Source organism: Vulpes vulpes, chromosome 1, assembly GCF_048418805.1.
Source record: "Vulpes vulpes isolate BD-2025 chromosome 1, VulVul3, whole genome shotgun sequence".
In the NCBI taxonomy this organism is placed as follows: Eukaryota; Metazoa; Chordata; class Mammalia; order Carnivora; family Canidae; genus Vulpes; species Vulpes vulpes.
In genome coordinates this window covers 126,703,977-126,719,299 of record NC_132780.1, presented here as the reverse complement: position 1 = coordinate 126,719,299, position 15,323 = coordinate 126,703,977, and the positions used below count along the sequence as shown (strand labels likewise).

The window sequence follows — 15,323 nt, the reverse complement described above, 5'->3', positions numbered from 1 at the left end:
TCATGTGTCTATTGGCCCTCTGTATGTCTTTTTTTTTTTTTTAATTTTTATTTATTTATGATAGTCTCAGAGAGAGAGAGAGAGAGGCAGAGACATAGGCAGAGGGAGAAGCAGGCTCCATGCACCGGGAGCCTGATGTGGGATTCGATCCCGGGTCTCCAGGATCGCGCCCTGGGCCAAAGACAAGCGCCAAACCGCTGCGCCACCCAGGGATCCCTGTATGTCTTTTTTGGAGAAATATCTGTTCATGCCTTCTGCCCATTTTTAAATTGGATTATTTGGTTTTATATATATCGATTCTTTATGTATTTCAGATACTAACTCTTTATCAGAAACGTCACTTGCAGGGGCACCCGGGTGGCACAGTCAGTTAGACAGCTGACTCTTGATTTTGGCAAAGGTCATGATCTTGGGGTCTTGGGATCGAGCCCCGTATCAAGCCCTGGATCAGGCTCCTTGCTCAGGGAGGAGTCTGCTTGAGGATTCTTTCTCTTCCTTTCCTTGTGCCCTCCCCCAATTTGTGCTCTCTCTCTCTAAAATAATTTTTTAAATCTTAAAAAAAAAAGAAAGATAGGGGCAGCCCGGGTGGCTCAGCGGTTTAGCACCACCTTCAGCTCAGGGCACGATCCTAGAGACCCAGGATAGAGTCCCACGTCGGGCTCCCTGCATGGAGCCTGTTTCTCCCTCTGCCTATGTCTCCGCCTCTCGTGCTCTCTCTCTCTCTCTCTCTCTCTCTCTCTGTGTGTGTGTCTCTCATGAATAAATAAATAAAATCTTTAAAAGAAAAAAAATCTTTAAAAAAAAGAAAGATAAAAGATATTCACAAATATCTTCTCCCATTCTGTAGGTTGCCTTTTAGTTTTGTTGTTTCCTTCATTGTGCAGAAACTTTTTTTTTTATTGTGCAGAAACTTTTTATTTTGATGTAGTCCCTATAGTTTATTTTTGCTTTTATTTCCCTTGCTTCAGGAGACGTGTCTAGAAAAATGTTGCTACAACTGATATCAGAGAAATTACTGCCTGTGCTCTCTTCAAGGATTTTTATGGTTTCAGATCTCACATTTAGGTCTTTTTTTTTTTTTTTTTTTTTTTTTAATTTATGATAGTCACAGAGAGAGAGAGAGAGGCAGAGACACAGGCAGAGGGAGAAGCAGGCTCCATGCACCGGGAGCCCGACGTGGGATTCGATCCCGGGTCTCCAGGATCGCGCCCTGGGCCAAAGGCAGGCGCCAAACCGCTGCGCCACCCAGGGATCCCACATTTAGGTCTTTAATCCATTTTGAGTTCATTTTTGTGTGTGGTGTAAGAAACATGGTCCGGTTCCTTTCCTTGCATGTGCTGTCCGGTTTTTCCCAGGACCACTTGTTGAAGAGACTGTATTTTCCCATTGGATAGTCATTCCTCCTTTGTGGAAGATTAACTGACCATATAATTGTGGGTTTAATTCTAATTTTCTGTTCTATTTTATTGATCTGTGCGTCTATTGTTAGGCCAGTGCCATACTGTTTTAATTACTACCATCTTGTAATAGAGCTAGAAATCTGGAATCGTGATGCCTCCAGTTTTGTTTTTCTTTTTCAAGATTGCTTTGGCAATTCAAGGTCTTTGTGGTTCCGGAGAAGTTTTAGGATTGTTTGCTCAGTCCAGTGACATGATGCATATTCACATGGTCGCGTAACCAACCTCTAGAACCCTTTAGTCTTGAAGCCCTGTACCCACTGAATAAGAACACTCGTTCCCGCCCCAGACAACCACCGTTGTACCCTCCGTCTAGGACTTTGGCTCTTGCAGGTACCTGGTGTCAGTGGACGCGTACACCATTGACCTTTCCCGACCGGAGTATTTCACTTCGCGTAGCGCCTTCCGGGTTCACGTGGTCGCGCGTGTATCATAACCTACTTCCTTTTTCAGGCCGAGTGATACTCCGCTGTCTGCGTATGCCACATTCGGTTTATCCATTTGGGCCGAAGTGGACGCTTGAGTCGCTTCCCCCTTTTGGTTCTTGTGAATCTTACTGCTGTGAACACGGGTCTCCGCATATCTCTTCAAGATGCCAGTTCTTTGGAAACATGCCCAGAAACGGAATTGCTGGGTCACATGGTAAGTTTAATGTTCCGAGGAACCACCGTACTATTTGCCGTAGCAGCTGCACCATTTTGCATTCCGCCAGCGGTGCACGAGGGGCCTGGTTTCTCTCCACGCTCTGGCGCATGTTATTTTCCTGGTTTTTGATAAGGAAAGTGACAAAAAATGTCATTTCTAAAGAGGGCAGGCCACGCTGAAATCTTACCTTTACCTTCTGAGTTCCCGATGCTGATTCCTGGGCTGCACACAAAGGGGATACACAGAGGCTCACTACAGCCCCAGCGTCCAGCTCCCCTGCAGCTTATAGACCAGCCAGGAGACCCGTCTTGGCTGTGAGCCATCACTCGGGATGCCCCTGGAGGGACCTGGCTGCGTGCCCTAAACTCATTTCAAAGTAGGGGCATTCAGGCTGTCCTCATGCCAGAGCTGAGGCTGCAGAGCAGGGTTATAACCCTTTCTGTACGTGAGGGCTGTAGAGGGCAGAGGTCAGGCCTGACCTGGCAGGTGCAGCATGATTAAACATGGTACACCTCTTGTTTCCTTACGTGTGGCGTCACTCCAGGAGGATCCCATGCCTAGCCTTATGTCCTTCTGGCCTGACGTCTGGCATGGAGCAAAAGGAGTGGGGCTGGGTTGCCTGCAGCTGCTCCCAAAGGCTCCCAAAGCTGCTTTCCAAAGTGCACGGAAAAAAAAGGTCCTCAACCAAACTGAGGCATCAGCAGGGACCTGTTTTGGGCTCTGAAGAGGGTCAAAATAAGTCAGAAACGGGCAGCAGAGCAGCGGGCAGGAAGCAGCAACGGCAGCCCCGTGCATCCCCGCGCATCCCCGCACCTGTGGACTACTGCCCCAGTGAGGTGGAGCATCACAGAATTTTCTGTTTTTGCCTTGAAATAGCTAGAGGCAGAGGGATGGCCTAGTTGACCTCCGGAGGGCCCAACCAGCAGCACAAGGATGTCACCTGATATCTCACTTTTATGCTGGTATCAAATAAATATTTATGTATTTTATGTGTATTATTTATGACAGTCCTATTTCAGTTTCCATGCATGGCATCTGTGTCTGAGGACAGAGTGTCCTTGGAACTTTCACGTTAGGGGTTGTTAGCATCAGTGGCTCCCATTGCTTTTCCTGGCTCCTGACCTTGGGCTGGTAGTTTGTGGTGACGGGGAGAAGACACAGTGAGGGACAGGCCATTGTCAAGTACCCCGAGACAACTGCAGGGTGGCTCTTTCTCACGGCAAGGAAATTGCTGTCCATTTCAGCTTGTGGAAACCCAGCGTCACCCCCAGTGACTCTCATCAGACGGAAATGAGTCTCCTCGGGGAGAAGTGAGGAGCCGTGACGCATGGTCACTAGCTTGGCCTCCTGCGGGCCCATTGCCCACAGGGTCTGCCCGGTGCCCAGCTCTCCTGGAGGCAGCAACTGCTGTCTCTGCAGGATCTGAGGGGCCGGCACGGGGGTCATGGAGAGGTGGCGCTCAGGGCTGGCTGGTGGGCCTGTGACCTGTACCGCCATGAGGGGCCCCGTGCTCACACTGGCCCCACGCTTGGTTTAAGGCTCTGCTATCACTGAAACTCTTCATTTTCTTAATAAGGGGCCCTGCAAGTCATATAGCAAGTTACGTAGCTGCCTTTTCCACGGGAGCCCTGCAGAAGCCTTCCTCGGGGAAGGAATGGTAGGAGCACACCATGCTCAGATGGCGCCCGCCACCTCCTAAGTCCTGGCATCTTGAATCTCACTATACCCTGCCTTGTTTTAGAACTATTTGCTTGCCATTGTGTGCCACTCTGTGGCTAGACCGCCACCCGCAGTGGGTAAGGACCCACTCCAAGCATCGGGGTGCCTAGCACATGGCAGGTGCTGCGTGTTAGCTGAGGTAACCGCCGGGGACTTCACGCCGTCAGTGCTTTAGTGGCAAAGGAAAATAAAACAGGGGCCCCCTGATGATAGAGTCAGATTTTGTCAGGAAAATGCGTGGGAAGTGGGAAGTATGCAAGACCGGAGGGGCTCCACGGCTGAATTTCCACGTCGCTGTGTCTCTAGCAAGGCACGGATGTTATCAAACCCCTGCCGTTTGCGGGCACTGGCTGGGTGCCCTAGGGCACAGTCCACGCCATCCTACGACCTCTAAGGTTAGGAGGCCAGAGAGCTCAGGAGCTTGCCCAAAGCCGCATGCTGACAAGTACAAGAGCGGAGATTTGCACTCAGGTCTGCCTGGCTGCAAAGGCCTCTTTGCTGGTCGGGTAGGGGCTAGGGTGGGGAGGTGGGATGGGGGGCGGGGGGCAGACAGGGAGGGAGAAGCAGGCGCCCCCCGAGCAGGGAGCCCTAGCGGGGCTCCATCCCAGGACCCTGGGGTCATGACCCAAGCCCAAGGCGGTGCTTAACCACCTGAGCCCCAGGCACGTAAGCAGCAAATAGTTGCAGACCCAAAGGCCGAGGAGTGTGTGCATCAGAGCCCAAGCAGTCTTGACTCTAGTCCTGCGAAGCGCCGCGCCTCCGGGCCTGCAGGTGGGCAGGTCGAGCATCGCCGCGGGGCGGCTGCTGTGTAGACCGGGACCAAGGGATGACCGGGGGACCGAGGGACCACCGTCGCGGTGGCAGCACGCGTGGCCTGCCATCCTCGAGGCGGGGCCGCGCTCTTTCCCGGGGACTCTCGACTCAGACTTGGCGACATTAGTTGCATCTTCACGGAAGACCCGTTGGCCAGGAGGGTCCCCTGGGGCTGCGGCTGCGGGGCCAAGAGCCCCCCCCCCCCCACCGGCCGGGGAGCCGCCAGCAAGGCCGGGCCTCTGCTCTCCTGACCCGACCTGCTGGGCCCTGGGCCTGGGAGCCTGGGGGCGCCGCAGCCTTCAGACTCGGCCCTGCTTTTCAGGTCCCTCATCTGTCCTGACTTCAGGTTCTCATTTCCTTGGATGAGTCCTTGCACACCCACCTTCCGGTCACACGCACGGAGTCATCATCCCCTCCGCATCCTGTGGCACCTGCACCAACACAGACACCCCCTCATCCCACACGTCCCACCCCCCCCTTCTGCCTGCTGCGTCTTCTCGGTGTAGGAGAGCCACGGGGCTGAAATCCAGCGTCCTGACCATGCGCCTGCCCGACTCCATCTGCTCTTGCCAGCCGGAGTGTTGTTAATGCGCGTGTCATCTGAGAGTGGGGGGGTGCGGGGGGCCCAGGGAGCAGACACCCTCACCAGTGTCGGGGGCCGCCCTGTCTTCCTCCCAGCGAAGCCCAGCTGGCCTGCCTCCAGGGACGCATGCGACCAGGGCAGAGAGCAGAGCCTCTCCAGGGTCCTCAGCGGTGGTGCTGACCTTGGAGGCCAGGGCCCCAGGCCACCCCGAGCTGCTATTTGGGGATACCTCCTTCTGGCTAAGGAGACCCTGACCAGGCAGGGGGTCCCAACCCAGTGCAAGAAGGGGAAGGTGGCTTTGCTGCTGAAAGGGTGGTCTGTAAGAAGCTCCAGGGGGCAAAGCTCACCGAAGGGGTAGGGGAGCCCCCCACGTATGCAGCACCTGGGCTGCTGGGAACAGCTCCCTGTGTGGGGGCCTGGCCCGGGGATCAGCAGCTCTGACTCAAACCACCCGGCGGCTTCCTCACTCTGCAGAAGGTCTGGAAGCTTTCCTGGCTCCTCTGACTCCTGCCCCGCAGGCACCCCTCCCAGCCTGGGAAGCCTTGCAGGGAGGCAGCTGGGAGCCGGCTGGGTGGTGAAGGCTTCCTCCTGGGTGTCAGCAGGTGTGGGCTCCCAGTGGATCAACCCCTGCAGGGCATGGCTGAGGGGCCAGACAGGAGCAAAGGGAGGAAGTACCCCGATTTTAAAGCTTCTGGACCTGAGTCGAGGTCTCAGACTCCACGTGTGTTTTGGGGGGAGGCCCCATTCTGGGATCAAGTCCTGGGTTGAGACCTGGCCACTTGGCCTGGAGCAAGTTGCTTTACCTCTCAGAATCTCAGAAGCCACCGACCCTGTGAAGGTGCCCTGGGAACAGGTGGCAGGTGGCAGGTGCGTGCAGAGGAGGATTCCTGTAGCCAGGGGGCTGCCGCTTTTGTCGTCCATCCATCCGCACAGTGGGGACTCCCTTCTCTCCTGCTCTCTCCGTAGGCCCCGGAAGCACTTTCTCGTGGCAGCCCCTGCGGATCACACCAAACATGATAAAACACGCCTGCAGCCCCCCTTGAATATTTTCTGCTGTAAACTTTCCAAAAGAGATTTAAGAAAGTTGCTTTGTAAGTGATTTAGCTGAAGTAGCATTGAAATTTGATTGGTTGATTTTCCAGGGACCACGGTGTATATTGGAAATTCTTGGAAAGCGAGAAAAGCTGCAAAGAGTTCTAAATTGATGCCAGTGTCTTGAATACTGACTGAATGGGTTTGCAAGCCAGTTGGTAAACCAGCTTAGCAACCTAAATGGGAGGGGGGGGGGGTAGTATTTACACCCTGGAAATCAGCAAGAACCACAAATTAATGGAGTGTGAACCCATAGCTCTCCACCACCCCATCACCACCACCACTCCCACACGGATTTGCCCCCAAAACACTGACAAAGTGGTTGTTTATCTGTTTGTTTTCGATCTTCCTGGGTGTTTCGAATTGGAAGTCCGGGCTGGGAGTTCCCTGCGATGGGCCCTAAAGAGGACTACGTGCCCATAGGTACACACGTACGGCTCAGCAGGACCCCAGACTCAATTCTGGGGGGAAGGATGGATTCTTGCAGGAAAGAGGAAATCCTCTGGCGGGGAGGTGCTCACTGCCACCAACCTCAGGCCTTGCTCACGGGGAGTCCTAATTTAGATCAAGGCCTAGTCAAAGACGGTCTAATCTCTCTTTGTTTTTGTATTTGCTCCGTAGTTAGCTGGTTTGTTTTTATTGTTTTACTGCTGCCATGTTCTTCAGTAGCAGCCTGGTTATCTATCGTGTTTATTGTACTTCTCTTTTTATGTTACACTGTTAGCAGGTCCTTTTGGCAAGCAGAGCTGCTGCGGAGGCCCGGCGCGAGCTCCTGGGGCTCTGCTGGGCCTTCCTACTCTGCAGCAGGTGGCCTGGGGGAAGCCCTTGATCTTGACGTCCAGACACTTAAGGTCTGCGGGTGGTCCTGCTTTCAAAGCGACCTCCGACCTCCGACCTCCGCAGGATTTTGGCCTTGCCAGCTGAGCAAGTGTGTGAGCCTAAGAGGCTTCCAGAAAGCGGCTCAGGACCTACTCCACAGAGCCTCCAGCCCTCAGAAGCGGTGGGAAATGGGGCGGGGGCTCGGGGCACCCATCAGGGGAAGGCCAAGCACAGCACATTTCAATGGAATCCCGGGGACCAAGGGAACAAACCAGATTTATGTGTTTCAACAGGAGAACTCGCAAAGTGCGCCGTGGAGTAAAAAATGCAAGTTGCCAAACCATGTGGGATACATGATGCCATCTCCGTGAAAACACTCCCCCCAAAACACATTACAGTAGACTTTGTGTAGGTTTATACATAAATAAAGGAACGGAAATGTCTATATTTTTTAAATTCTGGGGCGTACATATCAAACCCATAAATAGTAACCCCTGGGGATGAGGAGACAAAGATAAGTTCTTTTTTGGTTTTTAAAGATTTCATTTATTTGTGAGAGACACACAGAGAGAGGCAGAGACACAGGCAGAGGGAGAAGCAGGCTCCACGCACGGAGCCCGACGTGGGACTCGATCCCGGGACCCCGGGGTCACGCCCTGAGGAAGGCAGGCGCTCCATCGCTGAGCCACCCGGGCGTCCCAGACAAGGACAAGTTCTAATAGAAAGTGATGGACAAAGAAACTTTAGGTTTAGCAGTAATGTTCTAATTTTTTTTAAAAAAAATTAACTTACATATGTAATTCAGCTTATTTTTAGAAATCTAATTTTTTGTGTGTAAAGGCAAAGCATAGGGCTCGGAGTCGCAGGTTAGGGATCGAAGCCCTGCTCCACCCCATCACCCCTTGATTCCATCTGGCCACTAGGGCCATTATTAATCCCCTGCCTTTACTTACCGCTTGGGTAAATGGGCACAAAGATAAAAACAGTGATCAAGGGGGCTTCCTAAAGAACTCAGTGGCCCGGTGGAGAAAGCTATATATGTCTAGTTATAATTAGCGTTTTGTTTTTAAAAACAATTTTGAGTCTTTACAAAGACGGTCTCAAAATAAAACCCAAGGTCTCTCCCCAAGGATGGAGAAAATAGAGCTATTATAAAGGAGCCACCGTGAGTTTCTTAAGAATAGGTCATTTCGGACTAACATTACTTCCTTTGTTCACAGAAGGGGAGAGAAAGAAGCAAAGATTTATGCTGCTTTGTGCCCCAGGCTGTGTGCCGGGCGTACTCAGAGTTCACAACACCCGGAGAGGCAGGTTTCTCATTTTACAGATGCGGAAGCCTGAAAAGGGTTTAGCCGAGTCAAGGAACATGCCTCAGGGGACACGGAAGATCTGGATTCAGATCTAGGTTCACCTGGATCCCAAGAGCTACCCGGAGCAGCAGCAGCAGCAGCAGGAACCATGGTAATAGCCACTTCTATCCTGGGATGTCATCTAATCCTCCTAGGGATGGGAAGTTTTATCACTCACTTTTTACAGGTGAAGAAAAGGGGATGCAAGGGAGGTTGAGTGAGGTAGCCCCAAGTCACAGGTCTGTCTCATTCCTAAGCCCAAGCTCTGAGCCATGCTAGTCTATGGCCTCCCTCCTCCAACTACCCCAGTCCAGGAGATCCTGGCCTCCCCCGGGGGAACAGTCTGTCAGAATCTTGGAAAGGCGGAAAGGGACAGAGCAACCACATATACCACTCCAACCTGGGTGAGTATATCAGGGTGGCGGCTTACGGGGGTGCATGGACTCCCATGGCCATCTGGATAGAGCTGGGAGGTCAAGAAGGAGATATAAGAGGTGAAGTCTGATACCACTTGTGTAGTAGGTTGAACTGTGTCCCCCAAAAAGATACATTGGAAGTCCTCACCCCTGGTACCTGTAAATGTGACCTTATTTGGAAATAGGGTCTTTGTAGATGTAATCTAATTAGAACAAACTCGTACAGGGCAAGTGCTAAGCCCGATGACCAGTAGCCATATAAGAGGGAAATCTGGACACAGAAACACATGGAAGACACACCCCGAGGGAAGGACACTGTAAAGATGGAGGCAGAAATGGAGGGATGCAAGCTAAAGCTAAGGAATGTCAAGAATTGCTGACAATCTACATGGACTATAGGAAATAATAAAGGGGATTATAAGGGAAAGGAGGGGAACTGAGTGGGAAAAATTAGAGAAGGAGACAAACCATGAGAGACTCCCGACTCTGGGAAATGAACACAGGGTTGCAGAAGGGGAGGAGGGCGGGGGTTGGGGGTGACTGGGTGATGGACGAGGAGGAGGGCACTTGATGGGATGAGCCCTGGGTGTCATACTATATGTTGGCAAATTGAACTTCAATAAAAACAAATGAATAAAGAAAAAAAAAGAATTGCTGGCAATCAAGAAAAACTAGGAAGAGGCAAGGAAGGATTCTTCTCTAGAGTCTTTGGAGGGGATGTGGCCCTAGTGACACCTTAACTTAGGATCTCTGGCCTCCAGAACTGTGAGAGAGTGAATTTCTGTTGTTTCAAACCACACAGTTTGTGGTAATGTGTTTTGGTAGCCTGGGAAACTAAAGCAACTGGGTTGCTCCATAGCTGATTGCACAATCACAAGATATCATGTGGACTTGGGTAGTAGGACAGAGGGCTTCATCCTTGACCCTAATTTATCCTATTGTTCTCTTGGATGAAAATCAGGAGTATGTCTGCCAATGAAATAGGTAGGTCATACAAAACCTGGAGAGATGCTTAGCACTGAAGATAGGATCTAGATTCAAAAACACCTGAAGAAACTGCAATAATGGGCCAAATTTTATAAGTTGAAGTTTAACAAAGACAAATTCCTTTATTTAGTTGGTTCAAAGAACCAACTGCATGAATGCAGAATGAGGAAGCTCTGGCTTAATGGCAGCTCATATATGTTGGCCAAAGACGAGTACGAGCCAACAAGTCATTGCAGTCGCTATAAAAGCTAATGCCCCTTTAAGATGCTCCATTGACCAGGAGAAATGAGAGGAGCAACCCACTGGTCAGGCCACATCTGGAGCTTCGTTCAGCTCTGGGTACCACACTTTAGTGTTTGGAGCTACTCAACATCCAGGGTAAGGGAGCCAGGAAGGTGAGGAGCCTAGAAACGGTCGTGCAAGGAAGATCAGGGGATCTAGGCTTGTTTCCCTGGAGACAAGATGTGGGGACATGGGGCATGGCTTGAAATACTGAATGGCTCTTGTGACGTAAAGGGACCCAGTTATATAGTATTCAGAGAGGGACCCAGGCCAGTTATATAGTATTCAGAGAGGGGGTTCCTAACTAGCCGCTCCTCGCTGATGATGGCAAGCAGCAGTCTCGGGCTTCAGGCTAGGACACAGCTACTGTTCTTGCAGCGTTTATCCTCTCTTTTTCTAGTAACAGCACCCAGAATTCCTCTACAAGACCATTTCCGCCTCACTTTGTCCATGGTTCCAGGGGTGGGCACATGAGTCAGGCTTAGCCAATCATTGTGCTCTATCTCTTCAGCCATAGTAATCTGTTTAGGGATGGGCATGGGACCCAAGCCAGATCAGTTAGTGTCTATACCAGGCACAGACGCTCTCCTTCCCTTAGGCTCACAAAGCTGGCAGGATAGAAGCCCAGATAGCTGGGGTGTGAGACCAACTGGCCAAGGTGTGAGAAGAGCCCACTTGAGCATGAAGTCAACAGAGGAAATAGAGCCAAGAAATGGAGACAGAAAAATCTCTGCTGGCGCCACGTGAACACCTGGATCCAGCCATGACTGCGGCTTGTTTGTGACGCGACGCAATGCGATCCTCGTTTATGCACTCACCAGCTTGAGCTGAGGCTCCGTCATCTGCAGTCCAGTGTCCTAACACATCACATCCACCTGTGAGTATGGGAAGGCGTCTGATGAAGATGTCATGCCGAGGGAATAGTAATGGTCGACACTGATTGAGCACCTTCTGTATGTAGAAATTGTGGTAGACTTCTATTTTTTTTTTAATTTTTAAAAAGACTTTATTTATTCACTTGACAGAGAACGAGAACAAGCAAGCACGAGTGGGGGAGAGGGAGAAGGAGAAGCAGACTCCCTGCTGAGCAGCAATGCGGGGCTCTGTCCCAGGTCTCTGTCCCAGGATCATGACCTGAGCCGAAGGCAGACAATTAACCATCTGAGCCACCCAGGTGCCCCAGTAGACATTTATTTTAAGTTAAATTTTTAAAAGTAGGGATCCCTGGATGGCTCAGCGGTTTAGTGCCTGCCTTTGGCCCGGGGTGTGATCCTGAGTCCTGGGGTCGAGTCCTGCATCGGGCTCCCTGCATGGAGCCTGCTTCTCCCTCTGCCTATGTCTCTGCCTCTCTCTCTCTCTCTCTCTCTCTCTCTCTCTGTATGTGTCTCTCATGAATAAATAAAATCTTTAAAAAATAAAAGTAAAAATAATAATTTTTTTTTAAATTTATTTATGATAGTCACACACACACACACAGAGAGAGAGAGAGAGAGAGAGAGAGAGGCAGAGACATAGGCAGAGGGAGAAGCAGGCTCCATGCACCGGGAGCCCAACGTGGGATTCGATCCCGGGTCTCCAGGATCACGCCCTGGGCCAAAGGCAGGCACCAAACCGCTGCGCCACCCAGGGATCCCAAAATAATAAGTTTTTAAAAGTATACTTGCATGTAGTTTGATGAGTTAAATAGTTCTGTAAGACTTGTTATGAAAAACAATGTTCTAAAAAAAAAAAACCAAAAAAACAATTATCTCTTGCCACTCAGACCCCGTTTCCAACTCCTCAGAGGCAACCACTTTCCACTTTTCCAGCTAATTCTTTGTCTATGAACTTCTCACTATGGAAGATGAGGGTTTAGCTCATTTTCCCCTCCCCGTCCCCACCGCACAACACACCTCCCATCCCTGCTTCCTCCTAATTTAGTTATGTCGTAATTTTCTTTAGATCGACATCCACTGTTAATGTTTTTGACTTTGTAAATCCTATTCACGGCCTACGTAGTATACTACGATCACTGTCTCCTGTACAACACACTGTTTTTGCTGGAGTTACTAATCACTTTGCTTTTCTCATTTGCTGAGTATTCTACGTATCTGTTAATAATTCAACCCTGACCACCCCCGTCTGTGTACAGGTCTCTAGCCAATGTGCTCATTACACCAGCTGCTCTCAGGGTTGCGTCGTGCTGGACGGACCCGTCCCTTGGTCGGCCTTCTGACCACTCCGATCTGGACTAGTTCCCTTGCAGGCCTTGGCCACAGCTGTCGGCTTGGGCTCTTCCCTCGTCAACTGCTAGACAGTCCCTTTGCTCCTCATTTTATTGGCTTCCGGCTGAGTCCCAGTCCCTCTTTCTCAGTTTACAATCTTGTTTCGGCAGAGCACACCCTGAGTGGCTTCCTGAGACAGTGGCTAGGTGCGCAGAAGGCAAATGTTTGAGATCTTTCCTGAAAATGTTTCATGTTCCCACTTAATTGCTGCGGGTCAGACATCGCTGTCCTCAGAATTTGGAAGGTCTGGTTCCGTCGTGCTCTAACTTCCAGGGTCACTGCTGAGAAAGCTGATGCCATTCTGATGCAGGAGCCTTCTCATGCAACCTTGATGTCACTGATTTAAAAAAAAATTGTTTTCATCCTCAAAACTCGTCTTCTCGTTGTCCCCAGTGAGCGGCCCTTGCAGCTCCAAGGATGAGCAGGTGGGTCCCTGGGGGGTCGAGGCGCGGGGAGGATGTGTCGGGGTTGCCCGCCGCTGTGTAGTCAACTTCCCGGAGGTTAAAGGCCTGAACAACGGTCATTTGCAGGGGAGGTCCCAGACGTCCGGGACCTGGGCAAGGCTGGGCCAGGGGCCGCCTGCAGCAGCACGGAGCCAGCCCCCCCCCCCCCCCCCCCCCCCCCGGGCACGCGACCCTTGAGGGCTGTGCTTCCAGTGGCTCAGTGGCAGCCTCCCTCGAGCGCCCCGACGCGGCCTGGAGACCTCTGCCTGCAGCACGAGGGCCCCCGGCCTAGGCCCCGCGGCGGCCTCCCCGAACGAGGGCGACCCACCCGAAGCCACACACAGTCTCGGAGGTGACGGCCCTTCCCCTTGCCAGGCCCTGTGGTGACAAGGGTTCCGAGGCCCGGCTGCCCCAGGGCGAGGGCATTGCCGGACAGACCCCAAGGGGCAGGGGCTCGGCGGCCCGCGCCCAGAGCCGCCTCCCAGGCCAGGCAGCTGGTGACCAGCCGAGCTGGCCCAGGAGCTCCGCAGGGGACAGGCCGCCCGCCCCGCGACACCAGGCAGGAAGGGCTTCCGGGAGCAGCGGCTGTGGACGGACCCCACAGAGGAGTGGGCCGTAGCCCAGGTGCGCCCGGAGGGGAGAGCATCCTGGGCCGCGGGAAGACGCCGAATGCCAGGCGTGGGGAGCGTCGCAGTGGGTTCTGGAAGCCACCAAGCAGAGCCCCGAGCAGGGGGAGTGCAGGACCCCGGGGGGGGGACCCGCTCCTGAAGGGCCTGCCCACGCCCCGGGGAGCTGGTGCGTATCCTGGGGCTCTGGGGTGCTATCCTGGGGCTCTGGGGGGTGCTATCCTGGGGCTCTGGGGGGTGCTATTCTGGGGCTCTGGGGGGTGCGTATCCTGGGGCTCTGGGGTGCTATCCTGGGGCTCCGGGGGGTGCTATCCTGGGGCTCCGGGGGGTGCTATTCTGGGGCTCTGGGGGGTGCGTATCCTGGGGCTCTGGGGTGCTATCCTGGTGCTCCAGGGGGTGCTATCCTGGGGCTCTGAGGGGTGCTATCCTGGGGCTCTGGGGGGTGCTATCCTGGGGCTCTGGGGGTGCTATCCTGGGGCTCTCGGGGGCCGGGCCTGGCTTCCGGGAGAGCCGGGCGAGCAGACTGGTGCTTTAGCAGCCCCTCGTCTGGGGGAGGCAGGCCCGTGGGGGGCCTGATGTGAATGAGGGGCCTCCAGGCCTGTTGGAGGCTGGCCTCCCTTTGGGGGGGGAGCCAGTAGCGATGGGAGCCTGGGGGAAAGGTCAGGGTGGGGATGGCCACCACCCCTTTGGGTCCCTGTTTGGCCACAGGAGGCCCTGTGGTGCGTCCTCCAGGCCTCTGGATGCCTCCCGGTGTGGGAGCCCCCAGGCTCAGCTCCAGAGCCCGTAGAACCCTCCAGGGCTTTCTCAAATCCTCCCTCAGTCCCACTCCACGGTCAGACTCACCCGCCCTCCTGAGGCCCGTGAAAGACCTTGAGGCCTTGACCTAACCTCACTCATCTGCCGGCAGCCTCGTCGCCTTCTCCTCTACGTGACTGCGGGCAAGTGCGTCACTCCTCAGTCACTTCTCCGAGGGGACGGGTTGGGCCTGCGGCGGCGGCTCCCCGGGGCCTGCACCGGCCACCCTGAGGGCTGGGAGCCCCCGACCCCCGAGCCGGGCTCAGGCCTGCCCTGTGGAGCTGCGGGGGCTGCAGGGAGCTTGCCCCCCCCCCCCCAAGCCTGCAGACCTTTTTTTGGAATTTGGTCTTTCCCAGGCCAGCACTCGGATCCTAGGATCTGGGTGTCCCGCCTGGACCCACCTGAACCCCAGGAGCCACAGGGGGCCGGTCCTCCGGAGGGCACCCACCCCTGCTCTGGGCGTGCATCACAGGGGATCCTTAATCGGCACAGAAGCCTCCGTGCAACAGTTTGCCCAGCTCAGTGACGCTCCTTCTTCGGTCTCCCCCGCGTCCTTCAGGAAGCCGTAGACCAGAACAAGCTTCGTTCTCGGGGCTCCTGGGTACAAGACTCACCTGGGTTTGTCCCACTTAACTGTCCTGCTCCGGCAGCAGGGGCTCAGGTCTCCAGGTGGGAAGGGGACCCCGTCCTTCCACCTCCTGCCCCTCTGAGGAGGCCCGGCCCACCCCTGCGTGGGGCCGGAGTGCAGCTGCCCTTGGCCCCCAGAAGGGCTGAGGGCCTTATGTAACCAGTCTTGACCAGACATTCAGGTTCCACAGGTACAGCCTGCAAGTTAAAAATTGTTCTAAAAATGCAGTGCGGCTGCCCAAACACACAGTCCTGGAGGAGGAGGAGGCCGGGGGCGGAGGCCGCGGTCAGAAGGATGAAGGATGTGTTTTCCGTGGGGACGTTCGCCCGAAGCGCTTTGACCCCAAGGGAACCCTCAGACTTGGGGGCCAGTGGCACATGCCTGCCCCCTAGAAATAGGTCGTGT

At 53.8% G+C, this 15,323-nt stretch overlaps 1 protein-coding gene and 2 long non-coding RNA genes across 3 annotated transcripts in view; 2 read left to right on the top strand and 1 right to left on the bottom strand.

Annotated features, from left to right (window-relative positions):
- ZDHHC19 (zDHHC palmitoyltransferase 19) overlaps nucleotides 1-11,486 on the top strand; it is a 43,091-nt gene extending 31,605 nt beyond the window's left edge. The window contains exon 8 of the mRNA XM_072725775.1: nucleotides 7,422-11,486. Coding sequence (XP_072581876.1) covers nucleotides 7,422-7,499 — 78 coding nt within the window. The 3' untranslated portion in view covers nucleotides 7,500-11,486. The remainder of the gene's footprint in view (nucleotides 1-7,421) is intronic.
- LOC140594410 (uncharacterized) lies at nucleotides 596-4,418 on the top strand. Its single transcript, XR_011995123.1, has 3 exons — nucleotides 596-1,065; nucleotides 1,265-2,099; nucleotides 2,647-4,418. It is a non-coding gene; the product is annotated as an uncharacterized lncRNA (long non-coding RNA).
- On the bottom strand, nucleotides 7,752-15,095 carry LOC140594411 (uncharacterized). Its single transcript, XR_011995124.1, has 3 exons — nucleotides 14,905-15,095; nucleotides 8,540-8,628; nucleotides 7,752-7,843 (listed from the first exon to the last, which is right to left on the bottom strand). It is a non-coding gene; the product is annotated as an uncharacterized lncRNA (long non-coding RNA).
- Between the last annotated feature and the right edge of the window lie 228 nt (nucleotides 15,096-15,323).